The sequence below is a fragment of the Lepidochelys olivacea genome, assembly GCF_965140295.1.
Source record: "Lepidochelys olivacea isolate rLepOli2 genome assembly, chromosome: 13".
NCBI lineage: Eukaryota > Metazoa > Chordata > Testudines > Cheloniidae > Lepidochelys > Lepidochelys olivacea.
The window spans coordinates 30,627,720-30,646,286 of NC_140423.1; the positions used below are offsets into that span (position 1 = coordinate 30,627,720).

The window sequence follows — 18,567 nt, forward strand, 5'->3', positions numbered from 1 at the left end:
GGATTCAGAGAGCCACAAAAATGATTAAAGGGTTAGAAAACATGCCTTACAGTGATAGACTCCAGGAGCTCAATTTTTAACTTAAAGAGAAGGTTAAGGGGTGACTTGATCACAGTTTAAGTATCTATAAGGGGAACAAATATTTGATAATGGGCTCTTCAATCTCACAGAGAACGGTGGAACATGATCCAGTGGCTGGAAGCTGAAGCTAGACAAATTCAGACTGGAACTAAGGTGAAATTTTTTAAGAGTTAAGAGTAATAAAGCATTGGAACAATTGTCAAGGGTTGTGGTGGATTTTCCATCAGTGACCATTTTAAAATTAAGATTGGATGTTTCTCTTAAAGATCTGCTCTAGGAATTATTTTGAAGAAGTTCTCTGGCTTGAGTTCTCCAGGTGGTCAGACTAGATGACCACAATGGTCCCTTCTGGCCTTGGAATCTATGAATCAAGACAAGAATCCACAGGAGAAATTTGAGGCACAGACGATTCACACTGAATACCTATCTGCTGTCCAGTGTCTAAGGCAGAACACTGAATGAACCGCCACTTCTCTCTGATAGTGCCATGGTTCCCAAGTGTCATTTCAGCAGGAATGCAGTACCTGGTGGTATCTCCCTTGGACTGACTTGAATTGCTTCCAGGGACAAGGCTTTTTAGGTTGTGGTATCATGACACAGAGCAAGGCTGGCCCTGTGGTTAAGTCAATACATCTGGACTTTATTGCAGACTCTGCCATAGAGACCATGTGACACTTTGCCTTTCCGAACAGCAGTTCCCTGTGTGTAACAGGGTTGTAGTGAGCACAAATTACTGTATGTTTGTGAGGCACTACCTCCCTAGATTGTGGCTTGCGGGATCTTGGTTTACTTAAAGCCAAGCCTGTGCACTGTAACCAGAGCTAAGCTACAGAGCAGCTATTTCAGTACCTCCATTAGTTAATGCTGACCGTGGCATGTTGGGTGAATGTGTTGGCTTGGACAAAAACGTGCTCACAAATTGAACACCACTCAGGTACTAGATAAGAATTTCTTTAAAATTTATTGGACTAATTGTGTTACATTCAATATTTGATGTGTTTCTTCTGGACAAATAATTGGCCTAAATACATACAAGCCTTTGTGCCTTCCCTAAACAAATAAGAGATAAAGTACTAGAGACAAGGGAACATAGTTCACATCTTCATATTTACAGTTTGCCTTTACTTTACAACTTAGCGCCAGTAATATTTACAGAAAAATACAATAGAAACAAAAAGATCATGTCTTGGCAACATACAGAAGTTCACACAAAGTGTACATGATTTTAAGCACATGATACCTGGCAATCGCATTTCAAACCAGTCCTGCTAAAACCCGGTGTGGAAACAGTATACATTTGGTTCCTTCAAAAACATCAACCTTTAAACGGTGTGATCATTGAATCACATCTAACTTTTTCTCACCATTAAAAGTCAAATTTAGTTTGCTATCCTTCAGGCTAAACATCCAGAACACTGCATGAGAGAAATACACAGCTATCTGTTGTGAAGCCAGTGGTTCGATTAGTTAGGCTACAAAGGACTAGCTTCGCTTCCTACAATTTCTCTGAGGATGCTGTCCACAAAGGTATCTAATCTTTCACTGACATGGATTTTCCCCTTCATTTGCTGTAAATTTGTAATACCCTTAGTACTTTTTACAAAGATACTTTATAACTCTTTAAATGAGATGTAAGATCCTAAAATTATTGCAACTCTAAGACAGAAATGCTAACAAGATGACAGTATGTTACCTTTTCTCAAATTCTATTGAAATAATTTATCATTAAAGGGATACTCTCAGTTTAAACATTTTTACAAACCCCAAACAGAATGTTTTCAGGGTATAAAAAGGGAAAAAAGGAATATTTAAATTGAGACCTGTGTAATGTTTGTAACCCAAATATTGTAGTGCTATCCTGGTGCCTGAGACTAGACTGAAAATAAACTATACGCAAGTGAAACAGTCAATATGTTGTCTAGCAAGAATGAAATGCAAGTAGTAAGTAAGCCATGTAAGCGTTAAGAAAATTTTGTGTGCGCGGAGGGGAGGGGGTTAATTTTCAGTTGTAATAATGTATGGTGTTGTTAGAAACATGTGAGGAAATCTGGATTTTTAATCTGCCAGTGTTCCTTTAAGCATGGCCAAGTCAAATCTCTCTTATGTGGTCTAACAATTTGGTGGTAAATACTCAGGGTGATATGCTGGATCTACTAAGGAGTAGTTATGTATTTGTGTAATCACTATAGTTTTATATTGGACAGTGTTTCTCTAGAAGTTCTACCCTTCTCACTATTTCAGACAAGTGAAAAACCATTAATGGCCAAGCCGTAACAGTCACGTGGTGACGTGTTAAACAGCCAATTGTAAAACCAAATTAAGATTGTGTCAGTAAGGTATAAAGCCCTGTTGCCCAGGCTCTGGATAAATACAGCAGTGATACGGGTATGCTCATGTCTCAGTTGAACTTAGAGACTCAAAAATAAACCATGAAATGGTCTTCACCCAACAGCAGATCTTTAATCTTTCTAAAAGTAAAACGTGAAGACTATTTGGCTTTCTTGGACTGAACATCACAAAAAATACCCATGTCCCTCTCAGTACAGCTGTCTTGATGTTTCAGACTCTTATTCAGGCCTGAATAACGGACAGACGGATGTCTTTTGCAGCTCATTAGTCTATATGTGAACTACTGGCTTTATCTAGACTATTCTTACATTGGTCAAACATATATGGTGGTTTGTTTTTTAAAAACAATTCTTGATAATGTGCAGACATTTGATTGCTCAACATGTTTATTACACCACTTCAGTATACATGCACTGGTCATGCCATTTAATCCGTGGACTAAATGTGTTTGGTCATATTAGATCAATAGGTACATAAAGACTGTGGGTAAATTTAGTGCTCATGCACTGAATGAGCATTGGCAAGATGCTACACAAGCTTCCCTCTACAGCTCTACCACTGGACTTCATGTCCGACCTGCAGCAACCCCTTTGCTATTTGAATCCTGGGCATGGCAGGACAAGCAATCACGCAAACGTTTGCAGTGTTTCTTTGTGGTCTCATTTTTCACTTGTGATCCACCTGGATTTGAACCCAGATTCCCAGAGGTGAGTGACTAGTATGCTAGCCCACTGTAAGGAGCACACTCCATCACCCAACCCCCCCTTTGTCACAGCCTCAAAAGTTCTTTCAGGTGGATTTTTAGGGCACTTTTTCAATTTATTCTTTGTAAAAGACCACTTCTTGTTACATTAATATTGTGCGATGAAATACTTTCCTTACTAAGCCTGTTTTGAAGTCAGAACTGTTGCAAAAAGTAACTTTCAAAAATAGAAAAGTTAAATAAATATCAAAACTTATTGTGATTTGCATTAAAAGTCTCTGAATGTCTTTTCATAATCCACATTTCATGCTACAGGCCTGTTTTACTTGGGACTAAAATATGCATATTTAACTGTGAGGTTAGGACACAGAAAAGGGAGGGTCTACGGTTCTGAAGAAAACGTTTGACCTGTGCTCACTAAAATGAGGGAATAGAGGAGTTTAGAGCTTACAAACCCTCTCCTTGCTGTAAAAGGCAACTGGCCACTTTCATCAGTCCTTAGGAAAGGAAAGCACTTTCAGAAACAGTAGCCACTACTTGAGATGAACAAGCTAAAAGCACAGTGTCTTTATAGTATTTTATGTTGAATTATGAGCTAGATGTGCAATAGTCACTACGAAGGGGCTGTGGCAGCCTGGATCATCCCAGAGTGGAAGAGAAAGCACATTCAGCAGGGTGACTGTTCTTTAGGGCATAGTTCAACAGTTTGAGGAGCAGTCTGACACCTGCACAAATATCAAAGAGTTAAACATTCTTTAATGGGCAAGCCCCCAAATCTCTTCTCCCATTTCAGCAATAGTAAAGCAAATGTTCTGGACCACACTCAGAAATATGGTTCCTGGTAGCAGTCCTTGTACATACAGCTATCTAAACAGACTTTCTGGAGAGTGTCATTTTTTGATCTGATGGTAAGCAAGCAGGCAATTTAACCATTAAAATGGGCTATTTAGTTAGCGGCATAAAACCAAATTGTATTAAAACCAAGTGACATTTTGCAACAGACTGTAATGCCTTAGCTTTGTTTATACACAAGTGCAAGACAACTCGGTTATCTAGTAGAAAAAAATTCTTGAAAGTAAGGTAATCTCAGGTTTTCTGTGTATACCTGGTATAAGTGTAAATATGCATAAAACTCAGTCATGCCGAACACCAGCAGTAATTCTGGAATTTATTGAGAGGTAACTATGGAATCACAGCACTTCAGCTATGGATTTTGTGACTTGATGTTTATGTACTAACCTTTTTCTCCTTCAGCTTGTTATAGAAGTTGAATGCGCTCCGTCAAAGAAGTCTCTTCTATTGAGTTTGGAGGTATTTTTAAGAACTTCTATTTAACTCCTTACGGTGGATGGTTAATGCTCCGAGATGGGGTCTCTCTTCCCCAGCAGGTGTGAAGGGAAGATGACTCTGTTCCTTTCTTCTTTTGTGCATGTGAGCATTTAGACAACTTTCATTCAGATGTGGGGGCCAGGTTTATTTGTATTTCATTTTCCATCCCCCTATGCAGAGATGGAGGTGTGTCCTTCTCACTGGATGAGATATTTATTTGTTCTTTCCTCTAATTAGGTGAGAATGAAGGTTGTGCTAAGAGATGTTGTTTTGAGTATCCAGGAGGACTGGTGAGGAATGCAGTGGTTGGTTGTGGGTGGGTGAGCAGGCAAGGTAAGTTAATATCCCAGCTACCATGTTCTTGATTTCATGTCTTGTAAGGAACTGGTCTCATGATCAGTTCTTGAACCGAATCTCCTGGAGCAGCGAGGAAGGAAGCCCCAGCTGTTAGTTCCTGAACCTAGCCTGGAACCCGTCATTTTCTGTGAACATGGGAGGCTATCAGGGCTGTATTCAAGCCTCTCTCAGACATACTTGCTATATTTTTTCTAACAGAATGGGAAAATGTTTAAATGGTGAAAGTGGTATAATTTCTGCCTCCTCTTGTGCAGGGGACATGGAGTTCCATTCAAAGATGTGGTCTTATTAGGATGTTGAAGGTTGGGAGCCTATTCATTCCTGACTCCTCCTGCATGGTATCCACTGAGTCATTTCTCTCTACTCTGGAGGACTGAGGGGGAGATTTTTTGCAGGGTGGTTTGGGTTTTTTTGGTTGTCTAATTGTTTTGATTACTGTAGCCACCAAGCTCTGATCTAATTGTCCTGGAAGGATAGTGGTCTAGGGATTGCAGTTCTTGAGCCCAACCTCCTGGAAAAGTGAGGTATAAAACTCTGGCTCCAGCTGCTTGTTTCTGTATTTATTGACAATGTCAGCTATTTTCTGTTTTCGGCGGACATGTGGAGGGTTGTATGAATCACTTTCCAACCTCTTTCTCCGACAAATATTTATTATGGTTTGTCTCACTAAGAAACCTGAAAGAGAAAAAGCAGTGTTAAGTTTAAACAAAATCAATCCCAGTTCTTCTCCTCTGCTTTCCCAGCTAGAGGACGGATATTTCAATCCGGGCTCTGTCCCAGCTAGAGCCCAATGGCAACTGTTGTCAGTGCTCTGGGTAAGTGACCCTTGTTAAAGGGTAGCTAGTGAGGAATCACAACTTTCCACCACCAAGAGGCCCCTTTGTTATTAAACATTATTTTAAAAGCAAATTTTCAATGTAATGCTTTAGAGATTGCCTGTTGGGCTCCTCGTTTGGCTGAAGCAGGGACTGCATGAAGGGCCACATCTGCTATTCCTTGACTGGCCAGCAAAAGAGAGTGGTTCGTAAACGGAGTCTCAGCCACCCCGAGTGAGGGAACATACTGCCTGCCCCGCTCTCGCAGTCCCAAGGGGCTGAACGCACCACCTCTACAGCATGTCGGCCCACCTGGGAGTCACGGGGAGCTGCAATCCTGCCCAGCTCTCTCGCATGGCAGTGCAGAGAATGAAAGTACTCGAGTGTGTAAAACTTAAGTCTGTTAAGGCCAAGTTCTCTGGGCCACCCCACCCCAGAGGCACAAAGCGAGGGAGAGACTGACTGCTTTTCTCTACCTGGCGATTCCCCCAGCATGGGGGAGCCCCAGTGGGAGGAGAAGTGGCTAAAATCATCATTTTATTTTCAAAGTTTTCAGGCTGTTTGTGATATTTGAAGATTTAAAAGAAAGATGATTGAACAGTCAGATAGCAAAGGCACTACTAGGTTCCCACATATACCCTTTCACAAAACAGAACTTACCAAGAGCTCTCCTACTAACTATCATTCCATCCACCAGGGGGATGACCATGTTGAATTTCCCAGTAGCGCCTTGCACTTTTATCCTGAATAACCCAGTGTTTAAGGGATGGATGAAAACCACAGGAACTTCTCTTTCAGGAGTGGTTGATCTAAAGAAAAAAACCAAACCACTTGTTAAATTAGTAACACAGAGACAGTATTTTGAGAGAACATTTAAGGGAAGGGGAAAGGAGACAATGTGCTTAGCAAGAACACTCAGAAATGGTCAGTAAATAAAACAAGCTTTTCTTTGTGCGAGATGGTCAATCACATTGTACACCACATAGCTGCTGAAAGTGTCACAACCTTTTAGGACGCCAGCAAAAAGGTGCCCGTGAGCCTGGCCAATAAGAGTTTCCACTGTCCTGTGATCTGTACTCAAGAATGGTGGGATCACCTAGAATGCAGCGTTTAGAGATCTCCTTCTGTGACAAGATTCCAAAGTGCTGCAGACACCAATTTAATAAGTTTTAAGCCATTTTATAAGTGAGTAGAACAGAAGTCGAGAGGGTTCGGTGGCTGGTCACACAGCCAGAGAGAAAACCCCAAATTGTCTGATTCCCAGCCTCATAGTCTAACCCCTGCAACAGAAGAGTCCTTTCATTAGTGGCCAGAGAAAAAGAAAGACTGAAAAACCACGTGAAGAACCTCACTGCATCATTCTGAACAAGACCGCATCTTTGACGTCGTTCTCATGCAGCTGTCTTAAGAAAACTGAACAAAGCTAATGTAGCCAGTCAGGAACTATTTTGAAGCCCCACATAAGCGATTGCTCGCAAAAAGTAGAAAAATTTTAATGAAAAGAAATTCGAAGTCATACCTTAGGGAAGTGCTACTATTTGATGTAGTTTCTACACCAGTGCTGGTCTCAGAAACCAGATCAGAGAGGGGAAAGTTTTCTGGAAGAAAAAGAGGTTTACAGTACAGGTTAAGTATTCACTTATACAAATTTAGACAGAAATCAAAACAACTAAGTTTAGATAATTTAAATGCAAACTACAGTGGTAAATCACAATCTACTATTTACCTAAAAACAAAATTCTCTTTAATAAAATATTTCACATACAACTCAGTTACTGGCCCTGTTATTACATTAATTCATTATAAAAAGCAGAAGTTCTACACACCTATATCATCATAACGTTCAACCCAGACCACAGACACCTTGGTTTCAGGTCCCATTGGTGGAATGGTCCGGCCCTGAGGCAACTTCTTTGATCTGGAAGTAGGACTGAGCTGTTTTGAAGAAGGGTAGAGTACAGTGGCATTTACAAAACAATGAAAATTAAATTAAACATTTAAACAAGCAACAATACTGTAGTCACTCTTAAGACATTTGTGGACATCAGAGAGACAAGAGGTGCACCACTAGGATGCACATGTGACAGCCACAAGATGGAGCTGTTGTTGTTTAGGCTACAGCTTTCAGGGTAGTTTTCAGCCTATTTCAGTATTAAGCCATGATTTGGGGGGTTTTCCACACTTGGTTTATAACACTTATTTTTATTGCTTGGGAGGTTAACACTGAAATCTGTTGAGGAACATCTCTCCGTTTACTTTGTTGCTATTGTCTGAGTTCAACTAGTTGAACTAACATCCTGGTTCATGCATATAAACACTGTGACATACTCCTGTGCTATTATGGAAGCCTACACATCATTCTTTGCAGCCCACAAGCTATGATGCTGCTCCGAAAACGGCAATGGGGTATTGTATCTTTCTTGTCTCAACAACTCCAGAGCAAATTTGCTCAGTTAACAAATAAAAAGATTTTTCTTAATTCCCTATATTGCAAACTCATTCTGGAATTGAAAGCTGACCAGAGTTCTTTCTGGCTCACCAAAAATCAATCAAAGATTCTGCCATCAGTTTACACATGATCAGCCCCGCTGAAAACAGACACAGCTGTAAGTAACTTAAGGTAGAATCTGATGCTGCAATGGGAACGCAGCTCAGAATGCTGGGGATGATGTGTACAGCAGAATCCAGCTCCTTTTCCCATCGCTACAGGGGATCGGCAGTGCTAATGGGAGCAAAAGGCAGTCAAACTTATTTTAGTCACTGGAGTGTGGCCACAGAAGTGTGGAGGAGGAAGGAAGAGCCAGGGAAGGGGCATCAGACCTTTTTAGTTCTCTTACTGGTGTGCCACTAGCTAAGTTACCCTCTTGTGCCTCATTGATTCCCCTGTGCCAGGGCGTTGCTCAGAGACACTCAGAGTCAAGGTTTTTAAGATACTTGAAGATCCTATAATGAAAGGTGCTAGGAAGGCAAAGGAGTGATATGAAAAATATTTCACACCTGTTAAAAAAAAGTTTGACACCTCTCAGCTATCAAACCCAAATGGTTTTATTTTAACCTTTCAAACAGATACACACACAGTCCTGTAACAGTGGAGGGAGATATTTTCAAATGCATAAAAGGCAATTGGACTTGCAACTCCCATGGACTTTCAAGGGAAGTTGGGTGCCCAGAGGTCATTGGCCATTGAGTGCTTTGGACGTTAGAAGAGATTTTGTTCTGAACTAAGTTATGAGCAAGGAAAACATAAGGCAGCCAGTTGGAAAATTCCATCAATTTGGGGTGCATGTGTGGGTGGGTGGGTGCGCTCTCCCCAGGGTTACCTGCCAATTGTGTTTCTTAGGGAAACAATGTTTTTATGTAAGAGTATCTAGCCCTTCAGGTTCCTGAAGGCAGTCATCCAAATGTAAATGGAGATAGCAACAGCCTGGAATCTGCAGACACATGAGCTGGAGGAGGCGGCAGAGTTCTCATCATACTTGGAGCAGCTGGCAGTACAGCTGCAATATTACACTGAGATCACCAAGGAGAGAAGGCAGTAAAATGGGCCTATTCCATGGATTCATACAATAAGCATCCAGGTCAAGATCATCAGGAGGGTCTTGGCACCAAGCTAGTCTTTCACATTTCCCTCTCCTATCATGTGCCACACTCTGGATGTCATACGACCTACACTTGTTTGTGACCAGCCACTGGGAAGTAGCTCCTTGGCAGCTATTTCTCAGTGGTTTGAGATATTTGTATTCAGTCACTGCATCAATACACAGCCTAGTAGATATAATTGCCTAGTTGTCAACATTAATCTTACCACTGCTGATTGTACCAGAATTATCCTGTTCTAATGAAGTTGGATAAACCTGACACATCTTGGTGATCCTTCATTAGAAAGGATATTCTATCGTAATAAGGCTGCAAGTGAAAAAACATGCAAAAAAAGTCTTCTGTGTCTCACTAATTTGGATAACTGACCATACGAACACTACTTTTACCCTATTATTTTTAGACAGTAATATTAGGCAGATGTTGATCCCTCATTGTGGTAGGCAGTGGTTAGTGATTTTCTATAGAAATACATCCAGCAGCATCAAGACAATACTGATCAATGGACCCTCATCATTCAGGGTTTGGGGTATGAGACTCTAAAAGCAGATAGTGCCATGCAGAACAGACAATGTCAGGAATAATCTTGCTAGAGATCGACTGTCCCTGGTCATAGCATTCAGACATCTCTCCATAGTTATGGTTGCAGCTAGTTCAGGGCCCACTGCTGCAATCTGATCTGTGCGGGTGGGCAGACAGGCAGACCCTTGCAGCCACAAAAACCTCTACTGACTTCAATGGGGTTCTATTATCTACATGGATCAGATTACTGGCTCTGGGCTTTATGAAGCGCATTTTGATTCTAGTCCTCCCCTTCAAATACCTTTAAAAGGTTAATTGGACCTGAAAGTTTGCACATGCTGTCTTTAGCCAAGAAACATGTGCTTTTATTTTCAAAGTTTTCAGGCTGTTTGTGATATTTGGAGATTTAAAAGACAGATCACATTTTTGAAAATAATGTTAATGTTTTTGGTCACATTATCTCTCAAAAATGGTCAGTCAGGAAACTTCAAAACTTGTCAAATTCAAGAGTCCTTGAGGAGATGCAATGTCATCTGAAGAGAACTGGGGGTTTAGGGTCAGAAAAACACAAAATTTAACCCTAACTTAGAATGTCCAGGCTTTCTAATGGTTTTAAAAACACAAACTATAATGTTTGCTTACTGTCTCTACCTAAGCTCCAGTTTGGCCAAGTCTTGTGCCCTGGAATATATGCTGCAATAAATGTAACAATCACTTACCTAAGCTTCTAGCCTGTTACCTTGTCAGTTCTCATAAACTAAGGCGACTGGATATGGACAGAATTGACACACTGACACAACAACTAGTACAGTTGGGGTAAAAAAATTGCCTGTCCCCATCCCCTCCCATTCTGGTTGTATGTGGAATGATAAAAAATGTGGGCATTTCCTAACTCCAGGATCAGAATAAGTATACAGCTCTACTCATTAGGAAGGACATATTCTTCCTCCTCATATTGCCCTGATTCCCCCTGCAATGACCAGCCTCCAAAGGGCAAGGAAGAATTGCATCTGCTTCTAGGCTTTAGTTACTGCAGCGACAACAGGCTCTCTGTATGAGGTACTCACAAAGCGGCATGTTTAGCAGGCATTTGTTTTTAAGTGGATAAACATGTCAGATTGAAGTCCCTGTGCTTCTCATTGACTCAGGGAACTAGAGACCTAAGGGACCACTGAAGTCAGACCAACTTAAAGATGGAAGTTTCATATGCTACTGCCTTACATAAAGAAAGGTTCTTTGCAGACAAATATACATGGAAGGCAATTGCAATTAGTTACATCATATGTTTTATCAGCTAATGCAATATATACCTTAAAGCAGAATCAAGAAATTTTGTTTAAAATGTTTAAGGTCTCAAATCAGTAACTGAATGTACTGTGACAAGGTTGGGCCAGATGGCTACAGGAGAGTAACAGAAGGCAGATATATTAGCCCCAGGCTAAGTAGGTCCCTTTTCCCTGGGTAAGGTAACAGGGAAGGTTCCAGAACCATCAGGAACCTTCTGGAGACAATTAAGATGACAGGCCAATTAGAACACCTGCAGCCAATCAAGAAGCTGCTAGAATCAATTAAAGCAGGCTAATTAGGGCACCTGGGTTTAAAAAGGAGCTCACTTCAGTTTGTGGTGTGTGTGTGAGGAGCTGGGAGCAAGAGGCAATAGGAGCTGAGAGTGAGAACGCAGAGACTGTTAGAGGACTGAGGAGTACAAGCATTATCAGACACCAGGAGGAAGGTCCTATGGTGAGGATAAAAAAGGTGTTGGGAAGAGGCCATAGGGAAGTAGCCCAGGGAGTTGTTGCTGTTGCACAGCTGTTCCAGGAGGCACTCTAAACAGCTGCATTCCACAGGACCCTGGGCTGGAACCCGGAGTAGAGGGCGGGCCTGGGTTCCCCCCAAACCTCCCAACTCATGGTCAGACACAGGAGTTGACCTGGACTGTGGGTTCATGAAAACGGCCAAACTGAGGGCTGCTGTGAAGCTCCAAGGTGAGCAAATCCGCCAAAAAGCGCAAGACCCACCAAGGTAGAGGAGGAACTTTGTCACAACACGTTTAGACTTTGGGCCAGTGTTTCATATAAGAAATGTGGTTTCTACAAATCCCTCACTTACAAAGTTATGACAGGATTGGTTTTGTACCCACCATAAACAGAACTCTTCCATGCTTGTAATTTCAGCAGCTGCTGCTGCAGGACTCAGCACCTTGAACTTTACACATGTACTGTAACTAACATGGGATTTTAAACAGAGCAGGTGGGAAAACTTTGCAATTTCAATACATACTGGTCCATTCTGAATTTCTACAATATGGGTTAGATTCTAACCAGTTTCATAAGTACGACATGCCAGTTTTCTTTGGACATGTTTCATGAGTTTGGGATGTAGACCAAGGGTTAGAATATTTAATCTAACCATAGGATTTTAAATATGTATATAAATACTATGACACAGCAATCTCCTACTGCTATTGCAACTGTGGGCATCAACAAAATCAGAACAGAGACTCCAGATTGCTGTTAATAATCACTAAGGCCTATTGATGAAGAGTTTCAAATACTAAAAAGCTGGATTACACATATCAGTGCTATAAACATCTACTGTATTTGCTGTAGAAACATAACAATTTGCACACAATACAGCCCTTTGCTGCAAATGATACATTGCCTTACCCGCTGCGAGGAATTGAGATTGTCTGTATGATTGGGGAAGAGTTCAAGTGTCAGAGATGGCTGCTTTAGTATCCCAGGCAGAAGATCCATGTTAGAGTCACTTTCTTGGTCTGAGACATTGCTTTCCAATGAATCAGCTGAAAGCCAAAAGGAAGAGGAAAGAATGTTTTCCTTCTGGCAAAAAAGGTGAAGTTTAAGATTCTGAAGTTAAATATGCCCATGATTACTCAGAGTACACAGCAATGCTACACATATTGCTAAAAATGGGACAGGGTGGGGAAAAACATGCCAAATCCAACCAAGGGTGTGAAGAAGAATGATAAGAGAAAAATATCAAAGGCTTGTTTCAAAGAAGCACTTGCCTTTTACAGAGCCCTCTAGCCGGTGTGTCATTAAGCTAGTAACCCCAGCCAGTTCCACAGAGAGTCAACACTTCAGTCAACAGAAACAAAGGCTGTTGAATAATCTAATAAGACTACCATGACACATGACCCTTGTCCTTCATTAGGAGGTGATCAACAACCATAGATTTCTCTGCAGTCTTAAAGTTATGCTCAGGTCTCAAGCCAGACTGATAAGGGACAAAGAAACTGTAGGAAACTAGAGGACAGTAAAGTTAGCCAGTCACTGCTAACCTGATCATCCACCCTTTTCCTTGGCAGTTTTCTAGACAAGGAGGAAGTAGACCACGCTTGACATCAGGAAAGATGGTATCTTGAGCAGACTCTAAACTGACTGGCCCTTTGCCTTCACAAAACAGGAGACCTTGACAATCCTAGTTAACAACAGATCCAAGCACTCTCTTCCCCCCCTCCTCCATTTTTCAACAGCCATGTGTGGCAAGAGTCCATCTCCCAGATGGTAAAGAGAAGACCATTCACCACATTCAAAACTTTGGTCAGCAAAATGTGATACTTGACCAAAGCTAGCAGTCGGTTTGCCACCTTTTGTTCTAACACTGCAAATTGTATTTGCAACACATACAGGATTTTCTTTCACTATTTATTTACATTTACATAAAACAGAGTTAGTGCCTATCCAGATACTTATATAAATCTCAAAATACTAGATTTCCAGTGAGACCTGAAGGTCAAGAGACCTACCTATTTAGGATTCTGAGGGTGGTGAATTAGCGTGAGCTCTAAAATTCAGGGCCCCTCTCAGAGAATGCCCTGCCAGTGAGTCTGGGAGCTCTAGAAACTGAGAGAAGCTAAGATCACTAGGCATGGGGGGGAGGGGGGTCTGCTTTTGACAATGTCCCATTAGGTTTCATGTTTCCTATGCAGTACGATTTCTCACCCTCCAAGTCTAGCATTCTCTCATTTCTGAATTCATCTGAGATTTCATCTGGGTACTGGGGCGCAGCAGAGAAACAGTTGGATGGAATGGGCAGGGTTGGTTGGTGTGGCAGCTGGATTAAGTGAAACTGTAGTTAGCAGAGCATGGAGAGGAAGGTTTGGGTGGAGAGGGAAGAGCGTGCGTATGTATGCATGCTCCGGTGGAGTGGGAACAACAGACTGGAGGAGAGATCTAAAGGGAGCCCCGAGAGAGAGAAGCTGGAGATTGGGCCAACAGGAGCTAAGAGACAAGGTGTGTTCAGGGGAGGGGAGGGGAGGGGAGGGGAGGGGAGGGGCATCTGGCAGTGCAGATAACAGCACAACCACCCTTTGATCCAAGAGCGACTCCACTGCATATTTTGGGGTAAAGGGTTAGCAAATGCTCTAATTCTTGGAGCGCATAATTAAGCGGGTATTTCTCCAGGCGCGTCCTAGGGGCACATTATCCAAGAAACCCCCCCACCCCCCAAAGCAATCCACTGCCTGCAGAGCTGCTCTGAACTCATGAGCTCAGCAGACAGGTGCATATTGGAATCACAGCCACCGTGCAGGGGCTGCCATCCCCTATTCTACGACAAGCTCAGGAGACTGCACTCCTGCAGTGAAAACCTGACTGGCCGCTCAAGGCTTGGGCTCCATCATACGAAGGAGTGGGAAATAGATGATATTGCCACATCAGGATTTTTCTTTTTATTATACATTTTAGGAACCAATTTTGTAACAAATCACTTACAACTGACACCGCTGATTTGATCCTTCCCCCCCATTTATTTAGTGAAGAATCTGTATTTGGGGCTGTGTTTCTAACTGGGGCCTCTGGGTGCGCCAGTAACATAAATATTAAATTATCTCTGTTAACACAGGCCTGGGTCAAAGAAGAGCTATGTAAACAAAGTGTTTTTAAAAACACACATGGCATGTATACAGTGATCTTACTTAAGGACTCCACTGGGGAGGGAACAACGAATGCTATTTCTGTAAGGGCATCAGCATAATACAGAACCTTCTTCTGCCCATTGAATATGCTCGGTCCAGTGTCTTCTGAAGAAACAATTTCATCTGAGAAGGAAGAAACAAAAGTTAAGTCAAAAGAAAGAGCTTCACAACTCCTTATGCACTTCACCAGTAAAGGACTTGCAAGCACCAGGACTCACCTGGGGTAAAGGAGTAAAAGAAAGAAGTTAAGATGAAAGCTGAAGTGCACACTCAAATCTAGTTATTACCATGCAACAACCACAGCCGTGGCAATCTTTAAAATTGCCTACTTATCCCCTTCCGTACTTGCTTACTAAGAGTACAATTAATCCCTGGCCATATTGCAGTCTCCCCTCAGATATTTGTGGATAGCTATGTTTCCTCCCCTGAATGAATGCCCTCAGCTCTCTAAACCTGCCCACTCATTTCATCATTAATAGCTTTCCTCTGGTGGTCTCCAATTTATCTCTATTGACTGAAATGTGGTGGCCAAACTGGAATTCAAGATTCCAGCTATGGCCTAGTCAGAGCAGAATAGTTTCCTCACTTGTTTGATACTGCTATTACTACAGCCCAATAAAAATACTAGCCTTTTTGCAACACTGCATGGTTGGCCACTCAGTTATCAACTCATCTAAACTCTGTACCAGGGCTGTCAGACATATAGACCACAGACCAGATCCAGCCTGGATGATATATTTGTGGCTCTCATGACATTTAGGCTCCCCAGAATCTTGCCTTTACATTTAAAGAAATGGTTTGAGCCATCATAGTTGCAAAGAAAACCTTCCAAAGGTGAACCAAGTGTAAACCAGCACACCGATGTCTACCAAAGTCTCTGGACAGCCTGATACAATATCTCTGAGGGGTGTGAACTGCCACGTTCTCCAGTCATCTCATTGGAGCACCAACACTAAAGCCCAAGAATACGTCAGCCTCCACACTGCATTGCTGACCATTTGAGCTGACAGAACAGGAAAATGGATGGGAATGAAGCCAGCAGGGAAGTGAGAGTTGCTGCTAGGAAGAAAAGCAGAATGAAGAACAAAGAACTCTCACAAAGAAAGGAAAAGGAAGAAAAAAAGAGGAGGAGAGAGAGGGCAGCAATAGCAGTGGCCTAAAGGCAGCAATTTTTTCACTGAATGATACTGAATGTTACAATAAGGGACTAAATATTAAACATAATTACTACATATAGGCTGCATTCTCCTACTGCTCTCTCTTCAAACACCCACTGACAGCAGTGTGGGAACTAAGGGAGTATGAAGTCCTGAATTTATATCCTGGCCAATGGACCATAATTAAACATGGAATCCGATCCTCTCGTTATAACGAGTTTGACACTCCTATATGGTACTTCTGAGTAGCCAATATTACCCTAGTCTATATTTTTGCTATTCCTTTCTATATGAACTGCTTTTAAGTTTATCTTGATCAAATCTCAATTTAATATATTTACAGTCAGTTTCTCAAGTCGCACAGTACATCCTGTGCACTGAAACACATGTCAAACCTCTGATTCTATCTGAATATTTGCTTGTATCACATCACATTAAACTCCACCCTCCATATTGTTAATTAAAATATGGAACAGGCATGGATGCAGAATTGACCTGACTCAATATCTCCTCGCAACTGTACACAAGAACATTATTGTTCTGTACTTCAGGTTTGTGCACTTCAGACTTAACTTTAAATAAATAGCATCATTAAAAAGAAAAAAAAAAGTCTTGGGTATAATAAAAGCTGTACACCAAATACTAGCAAATGTAGGCAGACTTATATGGAAAGAAACAAGATTTACAGTGCTCCAAGGAATTAGTACATCCCGAAGCAAGAAATTTCAACAGCCTGTGCATTCTGAAAGAGCCACAGAGTTACAATTCACTAAACAAGTACCAGATCTTACCTTGCTCAGGTCCCTCTTCATCACTGCAACTGTTAATGGACCAACTTGTTGAAACATGACCAGTCCAACCAGGGTGCTTTCCCACATCTACGGCCCAGCCAAGAGACAGCAGGAATTCTAGGAAGTGTGGCTGAACATTTCTGGAAGACTCTACATTCTTCAGAATCTGCAACATATTCCAATTCACAATATGAACAGAAAGCTGGAGGCGGCAGTTTTCACTGAAGTTTTCTATACAGCAAATGTGGTGCTGACAAAACGTCCTCTAATCATACCTAGAGCAGTACAGCCTTGGCCACGTTACTCAGGTGCCTCAGTCTGGTTTTAAAGAACCTCTCTCTCTCTCTCTGAGTGACAATAGTTCAGTCTCCCTGACTCTTTCATTTCTCTTTGCTGAGACTGAGGGAGCCAATTACAAGTTGATGAGTTTGTTGGCTTTGTTTTGGGCAACACCGACATTTCCCACTCATTCCACACAGGTCCCAGGGCCTTAATCCTGTAATGAATGCATCAGGAACAGACTTCTGAGCCAACACAAAGCCTCACTTAGTTCTGGGGGTCTTTCTGTGCAAATCTCATTGCAGCACTGAGGCACAGAGATGTCTGGTGCCAATTAACCACTGCTGACCTGGATGAAATCTGAACAGTGATATAAAGGCAAGGCCCCATGTCTTACACAACACATTAGACTGAAAATAATGCAGCAGGACCTACAGACATGTCCCTTTCACTCTCGCCTCCTGATCCTGTGCTGTATCATCAGTATGAAGTTCCTTGCTCATTCTTGGGCTTGGAAAGATTAGATTTTTAAATCAGTAAACTTCCACCATGCACACAAACTGATGAAAAAATATTTCCATAGATCATTGAAATTTACAGTCAGGCAAAGCAAGAAAAATGCTGCTTGAGAACTCTGTCTGATTTAGGGATATTTACATTGTGTATTTTGATATGTTGATAATGGGTGTTTTAATGGTTATAAAGGTGTAACTTTTTTGAATCTCAATGTCTGCTGCCATTTAATTATTATTGGCTGAACCCACCCATTAATTGCCAGCAACTGAAAATGTAAAAAAAGAAAAACACTACAAAAATGCTAAAAATGCTTAATTTTGTGCAACTGTGAAAATTTAAATCTATTTTACAAATGCTTAAAAATAAATACTGATATTATCCACCAAAACTATACATAAAAATCTAATTCTGCCACGTCTCGTTATTTTGAGTCCGAGTTCAGTTTTACTCTCCCCTCCACGCCCAGTCCCACAGGTTTTTTATAGAACGCACAAAGAGCTGCATTTTAGGCATCACTGAGGTCGGGAGGAGGTTTTGAAAAGCATGTAGGAGACTGTGGAGCTTTTGCAGGCAGGAAGGGGTAGGAGGCACTTGTGGTGTTTAGCACATAGGAGACGGTTAGGTCTCCTGAAGAAGGAGGGGGATGAAGCTCATCTCTCTCTCTCCTTCCTGGGACATGGGAGAGAGGACTTTAAATATGGAGCAAGAAGGGTCTGCAGTATTCATACAGCACCAGCACACAGGGCCCCAGTGTGCTAGGGACTATACAACCAGAACAATGTGCTTACAGTATAAGTAAGAGCCTCCTTGCACCCACCCATCCCAAGAGCCTCATTTCACCCTATCCAACAGTGGATACACACATTACATGGAAGGCTTTGTTAACATGGTCAGTAGTGAGACAGTTAATGATAACATTCAGTGTTTGGTTATGGTTCAGCTGCATTGATATGAGGGTTCACAAGTCTCAGAAGTATTGTTCTGGGCCATCTGCAAACTCAGGCATACACAGCTGAATGGGTTTAGATCTCATTCACATTAGAAAGGCTGATCTTCAGAGCTCTAAATAAGGCTAGAGATGTTTTTAAGGAAAATTTACATTCTGGAGCATAACTATGTGGCTATTTTTAAA

General features: G+C 41.7%; 1 protein-coding gene across 2 annotated transcripts in view; it reads right to left on the reverse strand.

Moving 5' to 3' along the window:
- Window positions 1-1,051: 1,051 nt before the first annotated feature.
- RALGAPB (Ral GTPase activating protein non-catalytic subunit beta) overlaps window positions 1,052-18,567 on the reverse strand; it is a 111,884-nt gene continuing 94,368 nt past the window's right edge. For both annotated transcript variants that reach the window (XM_084645722.1, XM_084645721.1), the window contains exons 24-30: window positions 16,641-16,806; window positions 14,693-14,815; window positions 12,420-12,556; window positions 7,461-7,569; window positions 7,154-7,232; window positions 6,295-6,443; window positions 1,052-5,494 (exon numbers count right to left, since the gene is read on the reverse strand). In XM_084645722.1, coding sequence (XP_084501848.1) covers window positions 5,301-5,494; window positions 6,295-6,443; window positions 7,154-7,232; window positions 7,461-7,569; window positions 12,420-12,556; window positions 14,693-14,815; window positions 16,641-16,806 — 957 coding nt within the window. In that variant the 3' untranslated portion in view covers window positions 1,052-5,300. The remainder of the gene's footprint in view (window positions 5,495-6,294; window positions 6,444-7,153; window positions 7,233-7,460; window positions 7,570-12,419; window positions 12,557-14,692; window positions 14,816-16,640; window positions 16,807-18,567) is intronic.